Source organism: Dufourea novaeangliae, unplaced genomic scaffold (genome assembly GCF_001272555.1).
Source record: "Dufourea novaeangliae isolate 0120121106 unplaced genomic scaffold, ASM127255v1 scaffold340, whole genome shotgun sequence".
Lineage (NCBI taxonomy): Eukaryota > Metazoa > Arthropoda > Insecta > Hymenoptera > Halictidae > Dufourea > Dufourea novaeangliae.
The window spans coordinates 29,690-51,938 of record NW_015374210.1 but is presented as its reverse complement, the minus strand read 5'-3'; the positions used below and the strand labels follow the sequence as shown (position 1 = coordinate 51,938).

General features: G+C 38.1%; 1 protein-coding gene across 1 annotated transcript; it reads left to right on the top strand.

Moving 5' to 3' along the window:
- Positions 1 to 4,849: 4,849 nt before the first annotated feature.
- Positions 4,850 to 19,795, top strand: LOC107192306 (histone-lysine N-methyltransferase SETMAR-like). The gene is given in 4 exon segments (XM_015581521.1): positions 4,850 to 5,114; positions 17,291 to 17,316; positions 18,191 to 18,271; positions 18,755 to 19,795. Coding segments are annotated over 4 exon segments (1,413 nt in total).
- The last annotated feature ends 2,454 nt before the right edge of the window (positions 19,796 to 22,249 follow it).

The window sequence follows — 22,249 nt, the reverse complement described above, 5'->3', positions numbered from 1 at the left end:
TGAAGTCCCGCGTCGCCAAATAGACCTCCTCTGTGCTGTCGAAGTGGCCGTCCGCGATGTAGGACAGCGTGGATTGTTGTTACTGCGACATGGCTGTGATAAGCGCCACGTGTCCGGTACGAAATGCGATCCACGTCTCGTCGAGAGCAGATTGACGTGTTCGCACCTTGGCCGCCGTCAGGTTGGCTTTCCCGATCTTCTTAAAATTGTCCAATGATCGCAAAATCGTCCGTTCCAACATCGTCTGGTTGTTGAGGTGGTCGGCCATGATGATAAGGGTTTTCTTTTTTCACCTCCAATCCGGCTCGAAGGACCAAATGTTTCGAAACGGGCGGATTGCCGCAAATTTCGATTGAAAATCGCTGGGATCGCTCAGCGCTGAGCGTGGAGGTGGAAGGAGGACTCTTGCTCGAGTCCAGAAAAACACACGCGAAACTATGAGAATTGACCGAACACTTGGAACGTTTATTGGACAATAACGTTACAATAATTAAGACGGAACGAGAATGCGATGCGCGTTCGATATAATTTGTTGGCTGATTGCAACAGAGATAAATTTGTTGTAATGGCGCGAGGCACTTGCGGTTTTTCGCGTGAGAACCGTACCGGTATTCTTCCAGTTCTGCTGGGCTATCGGCGCAGGACAATACGCGAGCACCGAGAGTCCTTTTTTGCACACCTCGGTGATTTGCGGTTAGACATCGCGCGATACAGGTGCGTGTTATGATTGGTTTCGCCGAATTCGCGTGATATTTCGTGGAACGAGCAGCGCGACGGAATCTCGCGAGACCTCGTCCACACTCGGGAAACCTCGGCCGCGCGACGGTGCGCGAGCGTTATTGACAAAGCATATCGCCAACGGGGGTGCAGCCCGACGTCAGAAGCGCGCCCGAACTTTTCTAAATATCAGACACAAACCAGAACTCACCCGGTGAACATCCGACGCACACACGCACACAAACACGCAACATTGTAAATACAGCCATTAAGAAGCAATTAAAGTGTGCTTTATTTTTGGTTTCACTTCTAAGGATCATGTAACGGTTCGGCAATTAAGTGCGAGCATTGCGCAACCTAACATTTTGGTTACTTCGAGCCGGATACAAAGTGATGCGGAATTATCGTTTGTTTTGAAACCATTATCGTGTGTAACAATCGTTGGATCAGCTCTACGTGCACAGTAGACTGATCAAAGTCGAAGTGACAGTTTGAGGACTCAAACATTGGGATTACACGAAGCTGCCGTTTGGACGCATCATCCAATCGGAAAAGGGAATCATCTCTGGACCACATCAACAGGACCACGACGCTGCCGAGCGGTCATCTTCAGAAGAGAAGCTGCCAACGGAACCGTGAAATAAACTACGCTGGTCCAGAGCAACCATCAAAATGTTAGGTCGCGCAATGCTCGCGCTTAATGGCCGAACCGTTACATGATCCTTAGAATTGAAATCAAAAATAAAGCACACTTCAATTGCTTCTTAATGGCTGTATTTACAATATTGTGTGTTTGTGTGCGTGTGTGCGTGTGTGTGTGTGTGTGATGTTTACCGGGTGAGTTCTGGTTTGAGTCTGATATTTACAAAAGTTCGGGCGCGCTTCTGACGTCGTGCTTCACCTCCGTTGGCGATATGCTTTGTCAATAACGTTTTCGAAAATCACGAATTCCTATTGGTTGAACTCTGAAGGAGTAGGTATATACCTCGGATTTCCCGAGGTTCGTGGTGGAGGAAAAGGTTCCTTTAGGAACAAAACGTACGCCTGCAAATAATTAAAATCACGTGGCCAAGTTTGGCTTGACCGAGCCGAGGCTGCGGGATCACCCAACAGTACAAGTTTATGGCGATATTATTATTTGCCTCGGTGGTACAACGCGACCGGGACCGGTTGCCGACCAAATGTTGGAACTTTCGTCTATTGTAGGGTGTTGAAAAGATTAAAAAGGTACGCTATTGAAATGAAACGAACAAGAAATAAACGCGTACATTATTACGGGAGATTAAATAGCTAAATTGGAGTTCTGTTATAAAATAATAGCCGCTGCTGTGAAACACTACACTTGTGTCTCTCTCACTCTTCGTGTCTTGGCCAATGAGGTTCGACCGTCGACGTGCGTCCTCGTCTATGGTCGTCTGTCTCCATCGCACGTATTATAAAACCTCTCACGAAGGACCTCAAGTAGTGAGGACTGCGTTCAGCACGCGCCCGTCAATCATCCATTGTTTGGAAATGGCGGAGAATGTTGACGAGACACTGAACGTTTTCACACGTCAAGAATTAAAATACATGAATAAGAAAAAGTTTATTTCTTTTGAAAGAATGTATTGTACCCAAATATTGAGCAACATATTAAAAGGGGATTAAATTGATACGTAGGTAAGTTGGTTTACCGAGCGTCTGAGCGAGAGGCTCTCGTGCCGAAGTGCCGGAAGATGGAAAGAGGCACACAGTGGCATTGAGACCGTCACAACGTCGCACGAAATACGCAGCTCACGTTCGATCCCCACCAGGCCACGTGCCGAGGCAGGCCAACCTCCCAGGCATCATCTTTCGAAAAACAGACCATAGGAACGATGAAGATCTAAGAAAGGGTCACGGAGTCCATACAGTGAATGCGCGCTTCAGGTCGAGAATTATAGAAATCGCGGCCGGAACTATACCCAATCTGCGTACAGGTGAAACCAATTGTATTGTTGGTAGAACTAAACGCTATCCGTCTTCAAGAACTGCTTGCCAACGGATTTGGGCACGACATTTGCAGTTCCGATTTGTGAACAATTTCATGTCTCTGTGATCTGGTAAATAGGAAATTGGATGAAATTTCAGGAGATATTTTCAGACCTATAATGAAATATGAAATTTAAATGAATTAATGGATTACTATAATTCGATAAAATGTGGGCAATTTGTTTTAAAACAATTAACACTGGAAGAAACGTGGCACTCAGTTGGCAAAATTGGTCCTTCGTTTTCTTGGACATCGTCTTTATGGACAATTATGATGAATCTGATACTTTCAGATTTTATACATATGATACATTTCTCTTCTCTTGAGATGATTCAGAAATAGTATTATATTTCTTTGATTTTAATAGATAAAGAGACGTCGAGATAGTTTATGGAACTATAATAAGCAATACGACCTGATTACATTGAACCGAGATATCTAGTTCGACAATATACCTATGTAATTTTGTCTCTTGCATAATATGAAAATATTAGGAGCAATGATGGATATTGTGTTAAAATCTAAACTATGTGATATCTAGAAAGACTAGACTGTAAAATAACATACAAGTTGCATGAATCGTAAAATAATACGTGATCTGCCTTCAGATAAAAATTTTCGGCAGAGATAATAGCACAGGTACCAATTCTTTCTTTCTTTAGCTTATTATCTAGGTGATTGTACACTCATAAATACCTATTTTGACTATAAGTATGTCACAATAAACACGAATAATCGGTCTTTTCAGGTGAAGAGGTTACTATCATACAAAATAGCTGATTTAAAGGCATCAACGAGTTTCACTAACTTAAAATGAATTAACAAAAAAACATGGCATTCATAAGAATAATAATAAATCTAATTCGACAATTTTCATTCGAGCAATATTTCCTATATAGGATAAGATGCAGTAATTCGCATAGTCAAAAATATATGAGACCGGAGTGGTTGATAGCTTACCGGAGAAAAGTGTGGAAGGAGTCTCTATTAGACCGGGACCTTCCCTTCCGTGCCCTGTGGTTACGATGAAGATGGAGCTTAGAGATTGGCGGTAAACTGGGAGGGAACGTCCACGGTTAGAGGAAGAGCGATGTCGAAAAGCGAAAGCTTTCTTAGGATTATGGCAATCGTGAAAGCATTTAAAAGAGTTGGTCTGTTTAGTTATTGAGGATGAAAGAAATGTAACTACATCTCTGATATATCTTGAATCATTAAAACATCATCTTTGTGCGATGGGACAACCTAATCTACGTCCTTATGATCTAAAAACAGCAACAGACATACGTGTATGTATTTACTAATAAAATATCCAATTACAATTGGGATTTTGTGTGTATCTACATTATCACTCAATTGTTTGGAATCACTCGTTTACTAACACTTTGATTGTTTAATTTGTAGATGACGAAAAATGATAATTTCATCTATGAAGATAATGTCTGTGGTTACCATACTTCACAGGATAATGTGGATTATCACCTGACAAATAGCTAGTATTTCTGTTCGAATTCAAAGTGATCCGTAGGTCAATATATTAGGCTGAACCTGTGTTTTATTAGTTACTACAATATGCAACAAAAATTTTCAGTGGCTCTAAAAGAATATCAATGTCTGCAAGCATAGAAAATAAAATGATCTTGAGGTTCGAAATTGCTAATCAGTGTGTTATTTAAATTAACAAGGGCATGATAATGGGCAAGGTAAAGGCAATATTAAGTTTAGAAGACCCAAGATGGTCAAAATCTCACGAAAATATTTCAAGGTAATAGGATTTTGGAATACAATAAATTTACATATGACGGATCGGATATTCCGTTGGAGAAACTGAATGATTGAGTCAGTGGCTATAGAGTAGCAGGAATGATAAAGAACTTTGTTAGAGAGCTACCATCAGGGGGTAGAAACTTATGGGGTACGCTTTCTGGATTGATGTTCTACAGTAGAGTGATCTGCGAGACTGTGTCGTCCTGACCCCCCAATTCATAACCTCCTGATAGTAGGACTGGAGGGGACTGTGAAGTATGAAGTAATAAAGATAGAAGTGGAAGATTGACCGTTCTCTATGACACATTTCTTACACATTGTCAACTTGGCGCACCGAGTGGGTCGCCTTTCATCATGATGAGGATACGTTCTGGAGCCAGAGAAGGGCATAACTTTCGAGACTACTTGTCTCAAGACGGACTTTGTAATACTCCGGTGAAGTTGCGCAAGCCAGCTAGTGGTAACGAAGTAACTAAGCAACGATTTCAAGTGTATGGCCACACCAAATTCGCCAAAGGAGGTGGCGAGCGACCGAAATCGACGCTGGAGTTTCAAGAACTGGAATGTTGTCTAGAGAGGACGCACCTACTTCTATTATCTGCGGACATGCAGATAGGACAGCGTACGTTGTACAGGGTGTATATCAGGAAATATCTTCGAAACTGTCGATCACACTGAAAAATATTTCAGATAAGAGTCGGACGGGTTTCTAAGGGGAAATAATTTGATGTAATTTTTTTTGTAGGTGGGTGCGTGGAGGACATATGGAGGTGGAATTTGTTTTCTTTTAACGGAATCGTTATGCATTAATCGATACAGCCCGTTATTCGCTATAAAAATGTATTAGCTATTTATGCTAAAGAACCATTAGTTTAGGAGATATTTTCATTTCTATGCTGCGAAGTGGTACACAATTTCTGTATAGTTAGCACGTGTGACATTTGATATCTCATGCTTACGTATATATCGATAGCATGCTAATAAATTTCGACAAAAATGCTAGAAAGGATTGATAGGCCATTTAGAAACCAAGAACATATTTACATACAAGCTGAAGGATGTACTTTTTGTATAGCATAATTATATTATAAATGCATATGTAAATCATTAAGGCATTTTCAAACCTTCGAGAGAGCACGCGGTAAGAAAACAAATGCCATCGACGATACGGCCACGAGGCGACGCGACGCGACGCGACGCGACGTAGCATCGTGCGCGGAGAAAGCACTGAGTTGCCAGCTAGACGAGAGTGCAGTTCTACGTGTCGTGTTAAATAAAGTTGTAATTTTTACCGGTACGATAATCCTCCATTTTCGGCCCCTTACACTTTGTATATTAACTTTAACACTAGAACTATAAAAGCAGTCAAAATGACTGGTAAGCACACTTTTATAACGATGATTAAAATGTTACAACCATACATTTTCCCAGATTTTTCACAATTTTCATTGTAGCATAAAAATGAAGAAATTAGTTATTTATATATTTGTATATTTTCAAATGTTTGTTATATTTATGTATCGAATAGAAATAAGTATACGTTTATCGTGGGTAGTTCTAGTGTTAAGCAGGCAAACATCGTACATATTACTAGTGACACTTCGCAATTTCGAAATTAAAATGTCTCCTAAATGACACCATTTGGAAAAACAAAATTGACCTTCATCTATCTTTAACGTATTCATCTTCAAAAGACTGTTCATATCAAATTATATTCCCTATGAAATCATTTAACTTGTTAAAACATTCAATAACATTTCGAAAACATTCATGGGGATCAATTTAAATGATCCATTCTGTATATTCCTTTTCGTCTCTTCTACTCATTTTGTTATTTGTAGACTGCGGATCTTTATGCATTTATAGCAGCTCTTAACTATGAAAATAGAATAAAATGAACATTAATAAATTTTAATACTATTTATGTGTTATAAATAACGTGGTAAAAGCCCTAATGTCAAGTTCAAAATTCTGTCCCATTGTAATTTTTAGATACTATTATCTGAAATTGTGAATTTGCATAAACTTTCGCAGTCTAGTTATAAGTAACACCAATACTGTTCCTTTCGTCCTTTTTCAGTTTATTATCTTAGACAATCAACAGACTGTTCTACAGTGTCCAAGGGATAATACCATCTTATGGCTTTTTTTGAATTTCGTGTATATCGACCGAACCAGTTTTGGAACCGATTCTCCATATCATTCGATGCATGTGATCCTTTATGATCTTGTAACCATTTGGGCGAAACGATTCTGTTGGTCCCTTCTGTGTATTTTTTCTTCCTATGGAGTTGACTGTCTTTACGAGGGTATACATCTGACGTTCGATAGGAATGGAAACTTCGTTTTCTATTTTTTGGCTGAGTGAGGATGATTAATTTATCTGAGTCGATGGATCACGACTTAGAGGGTCGAAAGGTAATACAAGGGGATATTCTCGATCAACAATGAACAATCTGGGGGGAGAGAATAGGTGGATGCTGTTGGTCAAGAGGAGGCAGCTTGCCCTATGTTCTTATTTCGTTAGTTTTTATATTAGGTTTACCCTGACTTCTAATGAAAACCACCCTCGAAAAACTTTTTTACTCCTGTGGGACCACATTACAGGATATCCGAGAACGATGAGAATCCAGGGGTGTTTTAGGACGAGTATAAAAACATTTGACAGGTTATTTAGAAGATCATCTGGTGTAAAAATTATCATATGGAGATATATTTCATTCTCTATTCTTATTTTCTTACAACAGTCTAATTTTTTTGTGACACAATAAAGTCGCAAACTTGATACGAAGTAACTTTCAGGAAATTAGAATGAAGTAGAATAGTCTATAAACATCAGTTGCCTAAAATTGACGTTTATTATCAGAATGCACTAATTGAGCTTAAATGTGGTACTGTATCGATGAATTATTGAATCATGTATCTGTTATAATAATAATGCAATAGGTAGGTATTGTAACTACGTAAATATTAAGAAAAATATTCATTTTAACCATTAAAGTAATAACCATTTAACATACACAAGGTTTCTTTGGATAGATAAATTACACTGTTCTTTGAGATCGTTTTAAACTTTCTCATCCGGATCACGAATCCGGAAGCAAAATTTCTCCACCTCCCTCAGTTTTTGAAAAACATGAGCTTTTGAAAAAACACTTGGTTTTAGGTAAAAATTACGTATTCCGTGAAAAACTAAAAAAACGCTAGAAAGTTCAATTTAATTTTGAAGATAGATGAGAGTTTTCTGAATATATCAGTGTACAGACTCCTCTCGATTATTGTCCCGAACTTGGGTGCACGCCTGGACAATAATCTTGTAGGGAGAAATACTTCAGACCCTCGTAAATTCGAAGCCCGAGCCTCGGCAACAAAAGTTGAGGGACAATAATCGTGTAAAACAAACCGGACGATAATCGAGAATAGTCTGTATACAGTTATTAAATTGTGTAATTTCCAATGATTGTAAATGACCGTGAAAGTTTAAAAAAGAACAGATTGCGTACTTTCTATGCACTATTTTTGCATTTTTACGAAAAGGTTTTTACCTAGCACAGTATCGGATTCTGCAGACATTTTTGAAGAAGGAACCGTCCAGAAAAAATGTCGGAACGGTTTTTAATTCGAACAGATGGGGAAAATATCCGTCGGCAATGTGTGCACGGTGTTTTACTGCCACGCAACCATTGCTCGCTTACATCGGCTCTTTAATGCCGTAGCTACGCGTAATCGCCACCAATATATAATGTTTAATTCTTTTCGTATATTCTTGGATCCTAGTCCTGCAATTATAATGAACGTTTCCCGATCACTTTCAGTTTCAAACAATTTCGATGTTCGATGCATGTATACGTATGATTAATTAATATGAAACCATTAAAAATCACACTCAATTGTTTTTTTTATTTATAGCATGTCAAGTTTCTAATGAAGCTTATTTCTGTTTTACATTTATTATACATTATACAGGTGACATGGTACGTATCGTTTCATACAGATTTGTGACATTCTTTTAAGTAGTTGAATATACAAGTACAAGCTTGAATATGTAGTCCAGCAATGAGATTTTCGATTTTTTGTGGTAACTGCATTTTTATACCTAATAATTTATGGATCAATTCTTTCCGCTGTGTGTTATATAACGAACATTGTTAAACTAAGTGGTTTAGATCTTGGTCTTCTTCTCGACATTCGCATTTAGAGCTTTTTACTAAATCCACCCTAGCGAGGGAGGCTGCAAGACTGTAGTGATCCGCTGGACTTTGATTGATTGTAACTATAATAAAGTCACGCGCGAACCCCTTTTTAGAGAACCATGACATTGAAGAGTCGTTGTGATACAATTCGACGAATTTTTTCCCTTTAGTGGAAGCTTGTTCTACAAGAATTTTATTTGTTTCGCTCGTCGCTTCTCTTTTATAACTCCCGTAATAGTCTGTAAATGATATAATAATTATGGATTTTGTCTGAGAATCTTTGATCGCGTTTTTTGCTAATTTATCTGCCGCCTCGTTTCCGTCGATGCTTGTATGTGAGGGGATTCAAATAAATTTGATTTGCAGTTGTTACTCGCTTTAGTATACCTAGAATAGTATACCTAGAAAGCGGGCTGTTTTGCTAGATTTCGTAACGCAGCCATTAATCTTGAATGTATTATAGTTTCTCCAGGCTTAATATTTTTTTGGTTAAAGTGCAAAAAACCGGTTTTGTGGGGAGCCAATTCCAACCCTAAGTTATACACATTTCTTTTTATGATTTTGATCGCTATCTCTAGAACACTTTTACATCTGTTTATCGGTGAAATTCTTGAGATAGCAATGTCATCTGGAAATTGTGACACCGTAACACTCTTGGGAAGATTATTAGCAATCTTTCGAACATAAATAAGGTAATGGAGGGGACTAAGAACGCATCCCTGCGGCACACCTTTGCTTGTTGTTCTGTAATATTCTTCTAGTAAGATGGTATAGATTATTCTTTGGTGTGCCAGGAATTTTATTAATTTTACGATGCTGATAGAGCAACCGAGGGAAGCGAGACTTTACAGTAATATATCACTAAGAACGTTATCAAAGACGCCATACACATCTAAAAAAAACCGCAAGTAAATCTTTGCGATATGACGAAGCCTGGTTTACTTAAAGTGTGAGATTAACTAAGTTGTCAATACACGATTTATCATTTCTAAATCCTGATTGGTTTCTTGAGAGGAGATTGTGATATTCAAACCATAACTGCAATCTATTTTTAATAAGACTTTCAAAACGTTTGCATAGACATGAGGTCAAAGCTATAGGCCTAACACCCTAGCCCTCCGGCTTGTCAATAAAATACAGGTGGTAACAAAAATGTTGGAGGACCCGGAAATGGGAGACTCGTGAGGTGTTTTGAAACAAGTTTTTCCTTAGCAAAAATGTTATCCGAGGCTTTGTTAACGAGATATTAACGAAAAATCCCGACCAATCAGAGCGCAAGTCTGCCGGCTGAGTTCCCGCGGTAACGTTGGCTACCATTCGCAGCGCGTAAAAATATCATGTAATATATGTTTTGAATTCGTCTCGATGTCCTCTAAATATGGTAACAAGAAACATGTGTCTCTATTTGTAAAATCCAAGGTGAACTTGATTTCGCTATGAAAACAAACTGCTTTCGAAATTTTGTTTACTGATATCTATTGTACACTTCATACTCTGCAACTTTATTCTAAACTTTTTTTTTGTCAGATGGTTGCAAGTGCAACTAATGCATCATTATACCTTTAGGAAAAGTAACCGAGGTAATGTGAAAATAAATCTTGTTATGTGATTCACCATCCCCTTTACCGTTTTCTATATTCGTAGCTAAGCAAGATAAACGACGCCATGCACAGAACTTAAATGAAAGAAAGGGTTTCACTGAAACCCTAAGAAAGGAACAATACAATCCGACGAAAATTAATAACAGAAGAAAAACGATCATAAACTTTCATGACTAATCGAACACTTTTCATTTATCCTTTAAAAACAGATAATTCCATGCCACAATCTTACCATTCCTCCAAGAAATTTAACAAATTGAAGGTCTCGTTCGACAAGAACCACGCACTTCAAGACACCGTCCGAAGTTTCGCGAAGTACCAACCGGTAAAAGTTCTAAATCCACAAGACCAGACTTCCGTTCATCTTTATTTCAACGGGACGACGATCAAGTTATAACAGCCAAAACAGAAAATTAAAGTAAAACAACGTAAGATTAGCCAGCACTTTCACCGGGGAGCAGATCCTTGGAATCTATTTGGACATGACGAGGGGCCGAGCTTATCTTAATCCTTCCCTGCCTGCCAAGCCGCCTTGAGTGGCTTTCTATAGACCGAATATTTCATCTCGATGGATACTTTACGGGTGGAATCTGTCGCTAGAGAAAATGTGTCTCCGTCTCTGCTTTCGCCACAATCTCACTCTTTCCTCTACCACCCACTCCCTGTCACCCTGTTCACTCTTTTCTAGTTCTTCCTCCTCCCCACCCCTCCTTTCGTTCTTCGTTTTTCGCACTTTTTACCTTCGCTTCCCTTCCTCGTTCATCCCTCTTCTTCTCCCGGAATATATAGATTTCGATCGGAAAACTTATTACTAAATATAGCCAGTGTCAGGGGGAAGATGGTTTCCCAGGCTGGATTAAGGCGAGGATGGAGCTGAGGTGAGGAAGAATTTTCCGCAAACACGTACACAAACGCGCGGGGAGTGGGGGGGGGTGGGGCAGAATGCGCACGAAATCACTCTTCCTTCCTGGAGTTTCTATTTTTTTTTTCGTCAAGCTGTACCGCGTGCAAGCGATTTAAGTCGATCTAAGTGCGATCTGTTTGACTTTTACGCGGTTGCGCGGGCACGTACCGTGTTGTATGAAGATTAAGTGGCCCGTTGATGCAAGAGACTTCGAGAGGAAATGGGAGTTCGGAGGCAAAGGGTGAACCTGGAAGTTTTTGTTTCCGGTGATTCAATCTTATCCCCGCGTACACGTCACTCGGAAATACCTGCGTGGTGGATTACTTTTTTTAACTACTCGACTTGTTTGCTTTCCTCGAATTAAATTCCGTGCGCGATTATTCATCGTCATAAATTGATTGAGTGTCTTTAGTGTAAAAGTACATTGTTGTTCTTCAGGGCAATGCTAATTGAAGGTATTCTTTTCGTATTATTTCTGGCAGAAAGTATGTCGTGCTTAATATTATCTTTATATTTTGTTTACAATATTATGGGATTACTTAGATCGTCGTATCAGAACATCACCCATAAAGTCTAAAGAAGAATTAAAATTACAATTGACTGGAGAATAATCACGTATTCCGTTAAAGTACTTAAAATCATTTCTGGTATGGCCGAACATTTGAAGTACTTCTTAGACTGCGGAAGTTTATACATGTTCAAAATTTGAAACATTAATGCCTGAAAATTAAAATGGAGTAGAATTTGAAATTCTCTGCTGGAGGCTTTACTACGTTAATAGTAACACGCGATAGTATTAAACTTCATTAAAGCCTTTATTTTATTGTATTTTCCAAGTTAAAGAATGTTATAAATGCATAAACATCCGCAGTATAGTAATGAAATAAAAGGGCAATCCAGCAAAATATTGAAATTGAATTACTCTTGTTGAAGCATATATATATATATATTTTAAATAAGACCATTATGCTTTGTAGAATGTACGAATATTTTTGCCACGTCAATATTAAGCTTTATTTCGTCTATCGTTCATTAATAAGAAAAGTATATAAATTAAATAAATGAATGCTGTGTTTCCAGCAAGTAAAATGAATCTTTTAACTTATTACAGAACAACGATTTGCTATTAAATGATATATATTTGCTATTAAAAGATATACAGCAATAACTTCTTTAGTATCAAGGTATGCGAATATTAATGCGGGCCACTGTAACTAAATCGTGTGAAATTATCACAAATGGTTGAAGTTTATATAACTTAATACTTTCAGTTTAGTTATAGATGAATCTTTACTAGTTTTCATCGTATAGATCGAAACAAATATCAAAGAGTTCGTACTGGAGAAACTAGATATTTATACGGATAAATGGAAAGGAAATGGGAATCGTATCGAAACAGTTGCTTGATTGAAACGTAAAACTGCTCTTGCTTTGCGTATGCTTTTCGATTTTCAAATAGAAAACGTATATTCTGTGCATATAACAGAAACTTTTTATGTAAAAAGTTTTTAAGTAAAAAGTTATGTAACGTAAAATAAAAAATATACTTTAAATATTATAATTAGATATCGTCGATTTGCTAGAAGAGTGACGCAAATTCGTTAATTATGAGATATTTGTAAAAATTAACTCCAGTAGTAATGAAAATTCAATCTAAAAATACAATGAGATTTACTTTCACGAAGAACCCCTGTAATAATGTAATCTCAGTATCATATATAAAAGTTATCAATTTAGTTTATTTTTTAATAGTAAGCAATAAACATAACCAATATTTTATTAGAGACATTCAACATTTAAACACTATTATCTGAATTGTAAAACAAAAAAAGTTTCATTGCTACATCTTTGAGCAATTAATAATTTTCTATCACGAAAGAATTTCAAACCGATTTCCTGAATGATTTACTTTTTTTACAAGGGAACATCGGTATCCCGAAAATTGTGATTATTTTTAAACTACTCAATTTTGTAAGGCACCTGAATAAAAGTATCGGGCTAATTTTTCATTTTTGCTGATATTCTGTTCTTGCGATGTGAAAAAAACAAAAATAAAAGGCTAAGATGTGTTTTCCTATTTTCCTGTATATCTTGAAAATTATAGCAGATAACGAAAAACTGTTAGAATGAAATTTTAATGGTTTCTTATGCTCTATAAAAGTGCGCAATGAAATGGACAAAAATTTGTTTTTTAAATAAATAGATTAATGACTACATAAATTTTATACAATTTCATTGCACACTTTTATACAGCGTAAAAAACCATTAAATTTTCGTTGTAACAGTTTCTTCATAGCTGCTACAGCTTTCAAGGTATACAGAAAAATAACAAAACACACATTAACTTTGAAAGGGTGGTTTCACCGAGAAAAACCACATATTAGCAGAAACGAAAAATTTCCAGATGCTTCCATTGAGATCCCGTATGATCCTGACTAGTTGAAAAAAAGTGAAGTTTTTGGGGTACCGAAATACCTTTATTAGTTGTGTCACAATCTAGCAAACCGACGATATAATCAAGGAAACTATAAAAACAGGATATAAATCTTATATTGTAATATTAGATTCCATAAAATGTCCCTTCCAATGATAGAAAACTAAATAAAGCTCAAGTTATTAAGTATTACACATAACGTTTTCTCAGTGTCTCATCTGCGGATATTCGAGAATCGTCCAGGCTCCATTTTGAAATATAGTGCGACCGTTACGAACGCGCGAGAATTTAATCGTAGTACTTCGTTCGGTTTTATACTGCCCATTCTCTACGCCATTACCTTGTACTTCCCTATGTTGCGAACGCTGCAGGAAAAAACGACTTCGCGGCCAATCGCGGCCGTTTGATTTCCAACTGGAGCGACAAAGACTGGTCCTGTGGCGATACTCGGATCTGAAACAATGAGTAACGATTAAATGCAAATACACTTCCGTTTCAGTATTTCATATATTATTTACGACGCACAGCCTCTTAAAACAGTCATCTTACTGCGAAAAACCCATACTTTTGATCATTTTCTATTACCTGATTCTCGATTTCTTTTTCTCTCTCTCTCTCTCTCTCTCTCTCTCTCTCTCTCTCTCTCTCTCTCTCTCTCTCTCTTTGCAAAGACTAATAAACTGATTCATTACATATGGTTTAATCGACTATACAGGGTAACCCTTTCTGAAGTGATACTCCCAATTATCTCCTAAACTATTTGTAAGGAAAAAAATGTTTCAACCAAACTTTACTTAGTTTGAAGGGAAACGTCTTGTAGTGGTCACAAATATTATCTAGGTGGACGTGTCTTTGAGATATTAAAGTGACCTTTACTTTTCTTAAACAGAACCATATGTTTTTATTCAGATAAAAGTGTAGACCGTTATGACGAATTTATCGACCTATAATATTTTGGTGCTTCAAAAACATATGGTGTTATTTAAAAAACCAAAGTGACCTTGAAATCTCGAAGGCACATCCATCTAGATAAAATTTGTGATCACAATAACATGGCCACCCCCTTGAAACCAAGTAAGCTGTGCTTGAAACATTTTTGCTACAACAAATAGCTTAGGAGATAACTGCGTGTATCACTTCGAATGGGTTACCATGTATTTACGATATTAATATGATACAGTGAAATGGTTGTTGTAGTTGTTCCTGTGCTAGCTAATCTCTGTATCATCTAATTCTACTGTCTAGAAAGAATTGTTTCAGGTATATGTAGATAGTTGTCTGGGTTTACGGTGCAGTTAAGGTGGACCCTGCCATTTTCAGATATTTATTAGCGTGCTTTGGTATGTACTTAGAATCCTTCATTAAGGACTTGAGGCATGACTAGGAAAGAATAGTTCTGTTTAGCGACGAAGGATAGACCAGTCGTATCTTTTCTCATGGCAGTAGACGCTTCGTAAGCCCGCACGAAACGTAAAGGCAATCTTGATTTGTCTTTGTCCAACATCCTGCGTGACCTATGTGAGAAAGCGAAGTCACGTGGTCACTAGGCGTTGCACAATTCGGAAATCATTTTTCCTTTTTCCCCCCCCCCCCCCCCACCGGGCCGAATTCATCCCTACAACATCTTGTTGGAAGGACCTCAGGTTACCTACGTTTAAAGTACATTTTCAAGTAGAATGAACTAGACCACCAAACGAAATTGACTGGACTTTCAAAGTGAACTAACTGATCTTACAACCACAATTGACTGGAATATCATAGTGAACGAAATGGGCTTCCAAATAAACTAGAAGGAACTTCCGAACTGAAATTTAAGAACATTTCGAATTTTGTATTTCGTACTTGCCAACTCTGAATTTTCTACAATAATCAGTTTTCTATTAAATTGTTCTGCATCGTTAACCCGGAAGCGTTATTGCTATATAAAATCAGCAGTAATATTCCCACCGCACGAAGCAGTACTGTACTGTGGTTGAACTAATCTGAACGCCTCTGAGGCTGAATGAATTCTGTTCTGTAAAGATTCTTTATCTCATCCAACGAGTCCAGTCAGCAACTATAAACAAAGGAAGGTGATGATCATTTAGGTGGACCAGGGATAGAGATAGTTAGCAAAAAATAGATGGGCTTAGCATGTGAATGTTTTGGTTAGTTTTACTGTCTCGTCTCGTTGGACGAATCATAGAAGTAAAGACAGTTGTGTTTGGCATTCTGGTCACACACTGCGACCCGTCGCTCCTCGAGGATTCCCCCCCCCCCGGCCCTATCGACTTTGCCTGCGAGATGTTGTTGGCTCATACATTTCTCGCTAACCACGTCCGAGGGAGCACACATTTTTTAAATTTTAAGACGCGTAGGTGCTTGGAAAAACTCTGCCCTCATCCGTGAGAGTCATTGAGCAAGTTGGGTCTACTCTTTCGGGAAGCGGCTCGTTTAGTCGGCGGCTTTTATTTGAGCGCCGCGCAGCGCTGTCCAGCGGGGACCACGAGGAGGTAGAGCCGCTGACTTTCGCCAGATCCCGTGCAGGTTGGCTCTGGTGGTACCGTCGCGCCTCCCTGTGTGGCGGGGAATAGAATACGCCCACGGTAATCCCTGCCTGTCGTAAGAGGCGACTAAAAGGGACTGTTGGGATCGCGGGACTGTGGCACCCGTGGTCCGGTGGGGGGGGAGCTCCCGTTTCCCCCACCACAGAGAGGGCGCTCCGCCGTTAACTGGCGGAGCTGGCGCTGGGGAGGTACCGGTTGTGTTCGCAAGAGATCCCGGTGCCTCCCCGCATAGCGCCGAGCCTGACCACCGTCAGGGTTTTGTGGGTATTTCCCCTGGGCTTTGCCCTATTGGGGATGAGTCCCACACTACCCCCGCCCCACTCCTCCCACACTGGAGGATGGCGGGGGTGTGCGTAAATGCATTCCATCACGTAAAAAAAAAAAAAAAAAAAAAAAATGGTGGTACCGTCGCCGTTAGAACCCCACAGCCTCAGCGCCTAGGCGCGCCTGCCTTGGCTGTCGGGGTTAGAAGTAAAGACACTGGCCATGTTTTGTCCTTAGCGTAGCCAAGATTTCCTCAGGTCAATTGACGAAACTGCTAACTGTCAAAGCGTGATCTGGGAAATTTAGTTGTTTACGAGATTGTCCCTGCGTTTTCGATAGAACCGTCTGTAACTTGAAGCCACAGGAACCGTCTCGCTGGCATAAATTTACACTGACATTTTTTATTCCAGCAGTTTCTTTAAGTTCCTAAATCGCTGAGGATCCTAAATTCTTTTGCTACGACAGAGTTGGCGGCTAGTATGCTGCCGTTTTAAGCGAGATTTGAGTTGCGAGTCTACACTTTGCCGCAAACAGTGTAACATCTGCTTAATTAATGCGTGTAATTAAGTAAATTAATTAAATTAAATTAAATTCAATACGAAATTTTTACGGATGACTGTAACCACTTGTAGAATACAAGAGGCGCCCAGCAGTGGGTGACTATAGTCACCTTTAATACAGAGTGCGCGCACGACTTTTAGTGATTATAGTCCCCTGAGTAACAAAAAGGTTAATTAGAACGTTATTTACCTATGAAAATTGTTTCAATAGCGTAATATGAACATAGAACTCTGTAATCTCTAAGATATTTAAGAATGTAATTTTAATGGTTGATGTTACTTCTTTTTGTGAACAGTAATAGTAACAGTGAAGTACAGGAAGGTACATAGACTCCCGCTGATGAGTATCAGAACACTTATCGAATATATAGTAAATGTTATCAGACATTACGAAATTATTATAAGTCTGCAATAAATATGCCTTGGGGGATATTGAAGCTCGATGGACAAGGTAATTTTTACAAAACATCACATTTTCATCATACAAGCCAAGTGTCCACATATTTATGAGCGGTAGTAACTTCAGTTTTGCAGTTAGAAAGATTTGATGTCACTTCAGAGTAGACGTATTAAAAAATAGCCAATTTTTTAATGCATGTATCTTCGTTTTCTGAGTAAAACAATATGGATTGGTACGGATTGATCAAACTTTTACCGTTATTTTGTTATATTCAGTTCTTCGGTTTTTGTAAAATTAAGGAGCTACTTTTTGCAACTACTTTATAATATAATTTTGCAGACTAAAATCAGCTGTTACTTGACTGTTTGAGATTATCTGACGACTATCTGTGTACTATTTACGGACAAATGTCTGTAGACAACGTTTGCGTACAGGAATTAAAGACAAAGTCGTCACTTTTCTGATATTTGCTTTTTTCCTTACAGTATGGAGTCAATTTCGTGGTCCAGATGACGAGCGAAAGAATTGTAAATTAATAAAAAGATTAATGGGTCAACGTTAGGTAAGTTGTTAACCTATTCGTACTTTCCTCCTATTACTGCAAGTGACACTTTTAAACGACATGACACTATAGTGACTTACTTGTTTATCTCACATTGTAAATCTTGTACATTATTTGTTTGTAAACATGGCTGAATGCATAGTGGAAAGAATCAAACACCGTTTACGTTAGTACTGCATTATTTTGTTAATCTGCAAAGTTATATTATAAAATAATTGTAATATAATTTTGCAGATTAAAATCACCATTTACGGTACTAACGTCGTTTACGTGCAGTCCGTGGCAAAGCTAGTCGTACAGCAGTACTGCACCGCGGTAAGTCCAGCCGTACCTAAAAGGTTAATAATCTTGGCACTTTTAAGGTGATAAGTAGTTTTTCGCCGTCAGTCGTTCATTTTAAAAGGTTGTGCGATGTAGATAAATTGTGACCGCTCTTAAGAAAGATTGTATCGGGTTTGTTTTCTGTTTTGTTTTTGTCGATCCGTCTATTTTTGAATACGACTGATACCGTATGTAGCTAATATTTACCATTTTTATTTATAGTATATATTGATTGTGGTACAGCATCGTCTGTGTTTCACAGATGTCATGATTTTCTATCTATCTGTAATAAGTTATTCTAGAAAGTAAATATTAGGTTGGTGCAAAAAGTAATTGCGGTTTTCGCGATTAAAAACTTGAGTTACCTCTCTGAAGTGAGATGTTTTGTAACTATGTTCATGTAGTATACCATGTCAAAGCGTGAAGTTGGCTTTATCGATGTATGTCTGTGACTTGTTTCTGCCTGTTTATTTGTAGCTGTATTTGGTCAGGAAAGTGAAGATGGAAAACAAACAAATTCGAACGATGATATTGTATGAGTATAAACTGGGACGAAAAGCTGCAGAAACTGCTCCCAATATTAATCAGGCATTTGGCCAAGGAACTGTGACTGAGCGTACGGCTCAACATTGATTTCAGAAGTTTCGTAATGGTGACGAAAGTCTTGAAGACGCAGAGGGTCGCGGACGTCCTTCTCTGATCGACAATGACGAATTAAAGGCCATTATCGAATCAGATCCACGTAAAACGTCTCGTGAGGTTGCAGAGGTACTAAATGTTGACCATTCAACAGTTATTCGCCATTTATCAGGAATCGGTAAATGCAAAAAGCTTGATAAGTGGGTACCGCATGAGCTGAACGAAAGCCAGAGGTTTCGTCGGTTTGAGATTTGCTCTGCTCTGCTGTTACGGAACACAAACGATCCGTTTCTTGATCGGATCATAACATGCGATGAAAAATGGATTTTATATGATAATCGACGTCGTTCTGCTCAGTGGCTAGATCAAAATGAAAGACCAAAACATTTTCCGAAGCCAGAACTTCATCGAAAAAAGGTTATGGTCACTTGGTGGTCCAGAAGAGGGATTATCCACTATAATTTTCTCAAACCTGGTGAAACTGTTACATCAGTGAAATACAGCCACGAAATCGACAAAATGCATAAAAAGTTGAAAGATTTATGTCCAATACTCGTCAATCGAAACGGACCTATCCTATTGCATGACAACGCCCGACCACATGTTTCACGAATCACCGTACAGAAACTCAATGAACTAGGATACGAAACCTTGCCTCATCCACCGTATTCGCCGGACATTTCTCCGACGGATTATCATTTATTCAAACATCTGGAAATCTTTCTGTGTGAGAAGAACTTCAAAGCTCAAGCAGCAGCCGAAAACGCAGTTGAAGAGTTCATCGCCTCTAGAACACCAGAATTCTATAATACTTGAATAAACAAACTTGTACTACGTTGGCAGAAATGTATAGAATCGAATGGTTCCTATTTTGATTAAATAATTTCATTTTAACCCGAGATATATTATTTTAAAGTTCATGCTTCAAAACCGCAATTATTTTTGCACCAACCTAATAATAGAAAAGCACCGAAAACTTGTGTAAACTTTAGCATGTGTGGAATTAACGAAATGTGTAGTGTGCTTTTTGAACTACAGTAAGAAACTGATTAATAAAACTTTTTAAAAATGTAAAAATTCAAGATATTCAGTTTTTTAATGTGTAAGTTATTTTACATGCATAATTATTTTTTTATATTTTTATATATCTGTAAATACATCAGAAAAAATTTTCTTTATTCACCTGTTATACTGTCAGAATAAAATAAGCTCTCACCATTACGTTGTCAAGTGATATGAAAAGTAGTTGTCCCAATTCATAGTAATAAATGGATTATAACGCGTTTAAACTGGCAATGTCGGCCGTTTCAAAGTTGCGGGCAAACTTTGTCAAAGGCTTGAGAAACTTTGTAATTCGATTATGGGTAATATTGCGGATTGAGATAGGTAAGTAAAATCTGTATTGGAATTTTTGTTTGCAATGCGTGAAATTTAAGACTACCAAACGGGCGTTAACAATAATACAGTTGAAAATTCTCCGCGACTCTATAATAACTTTCGAATTACAACGAAAGTTAATTTTCCTATTAATTTCTGCCGCGTGACGTAACAAGCTGTTATGGAATTAATTATGGAATTAATTATCGTCATTTATTAATGTAATAATTATTCCATACCTCGTAAGATTTACATATTATATAATTATAAATTGTATAGTTTTTTAATACAATGTGTTTATTGCAATTATATTTTCAATATAAATATTGTTTTTGTTTAGAATGGTTATTACGTTTTTCCGTAAAAATTAATTCATTCTATAAAAATCATAAAAATTAATTTGGGTTATAGAGAGTTAAATTTTCTATGGCCCTGCATTGTTTATCCTTGGTACTAAATCGAATTCAACTTGCACAGATATTTTGTTAAGACAGTTCGTTAAAATCCTCACGTAGTCCATTGGTGGAGATGTTAAGCGGGTAGAAAACAGGAACCTAAGGAGCACATAAGTTTATTAAAGTCGGTAAATCGCTACATCGACACGCTCCTATCTCTCCGCAACGGAAAGATAATATTTTCCGGAGCGTTAACGGGGCAGCAGGACATTTCTCTTATCTCGTTCGTTTCGAGCTGAGATTTCTCCCGTTTCCCTCTCGTGCCTTCATTTCTATATGTGTCTCCATACTCGGCTGCTTCCCACGTGCCCTCCATTTCTTTCCTCTTGTCGCGCTGCGCCGCGGGTTGTGTTTCATTCTTTCAATCTTTCGGTCGGAACGGCGATTCCTTTTTCGTAGCAGCGAGAATAATATTCGAATTTCTTTGACTTCACGGAGCAAGGTGTCGGATGACAAAACGATGGAAGCACATGCATCCGACTTCGAAACCGATTTGAGATTATATACAACACTGCAAATATTTATTGCATCGTTCAAACATTACAGACCGTATCATTTATACCTTTCTTATGATTAATACTGAATTACTTAAAACAGATATTTATTGTAAAAATGTGCGGCTTACTGTCCTCGCCAAAATAAGTTCGATAGGAATCATTTTATTTTAATTTTATTGCTATACAGGGTGGGGCAATGACTATGTCCACTTTGAATATTGCCGTTATTTGTAATAATATGAAAAAATGTTATATACAAAACTTACACGGTATAGAGGGGAGCATATTGTGACACAAAGATTTTCTGCGTGGGTGAAGGCATAGATGAGATTTCAAGGTCATCTCTATCTTTTTTAATGGAATGGTATGTTTTTTTTACCGCGATGTGATATCTGGTGTTGAGACGACTTCAGCGAGCTATCGTCGAAGGTCATGCAAGGTCAAATTTGGTAGTAAAATAAACTTTCTTAGATTACACGAGATGCTCGAAGTGGTGACCGTTTGCGTCAATGCAAAATTGCAATCTTCGTATCGCTGCATCACGTACATGTCCTGTCGTTTCTGAACTTATTCTAGCACATGCAGCAATTATCCGTTGTTACATATTTTCTGGTGTAATGGGTACTTCTTGATAAACAACAATTTTCAATTTTCCCCAGAGAAAAAAGTCTAACGGGGTTATATCTGGAGAACGAGGTGGCCAAGAAACTAATCCTCCACGTCCTATCCATTTATTTGGGTAAAGTTCGTTCGGTGCATCTCTTATTCTTCGAGGATAATGTGCTGGACACCCGTCGTGCTGTAACCACATCATTTCGCGAACGTTTAGTGGTACATTTTCTAATAAAGTCCCCTATGAAATAATACAGCATGTGCTAGAATAAGTTCAGAAACGACAAGACATGCACGTGACACCACTTCGAGCATCTCCTGTAATCTAAGAAAGTTTATTTTACTACCACATTTGACCTTGCATGACCTTCGATGATAGCTCGCTGAAGTCG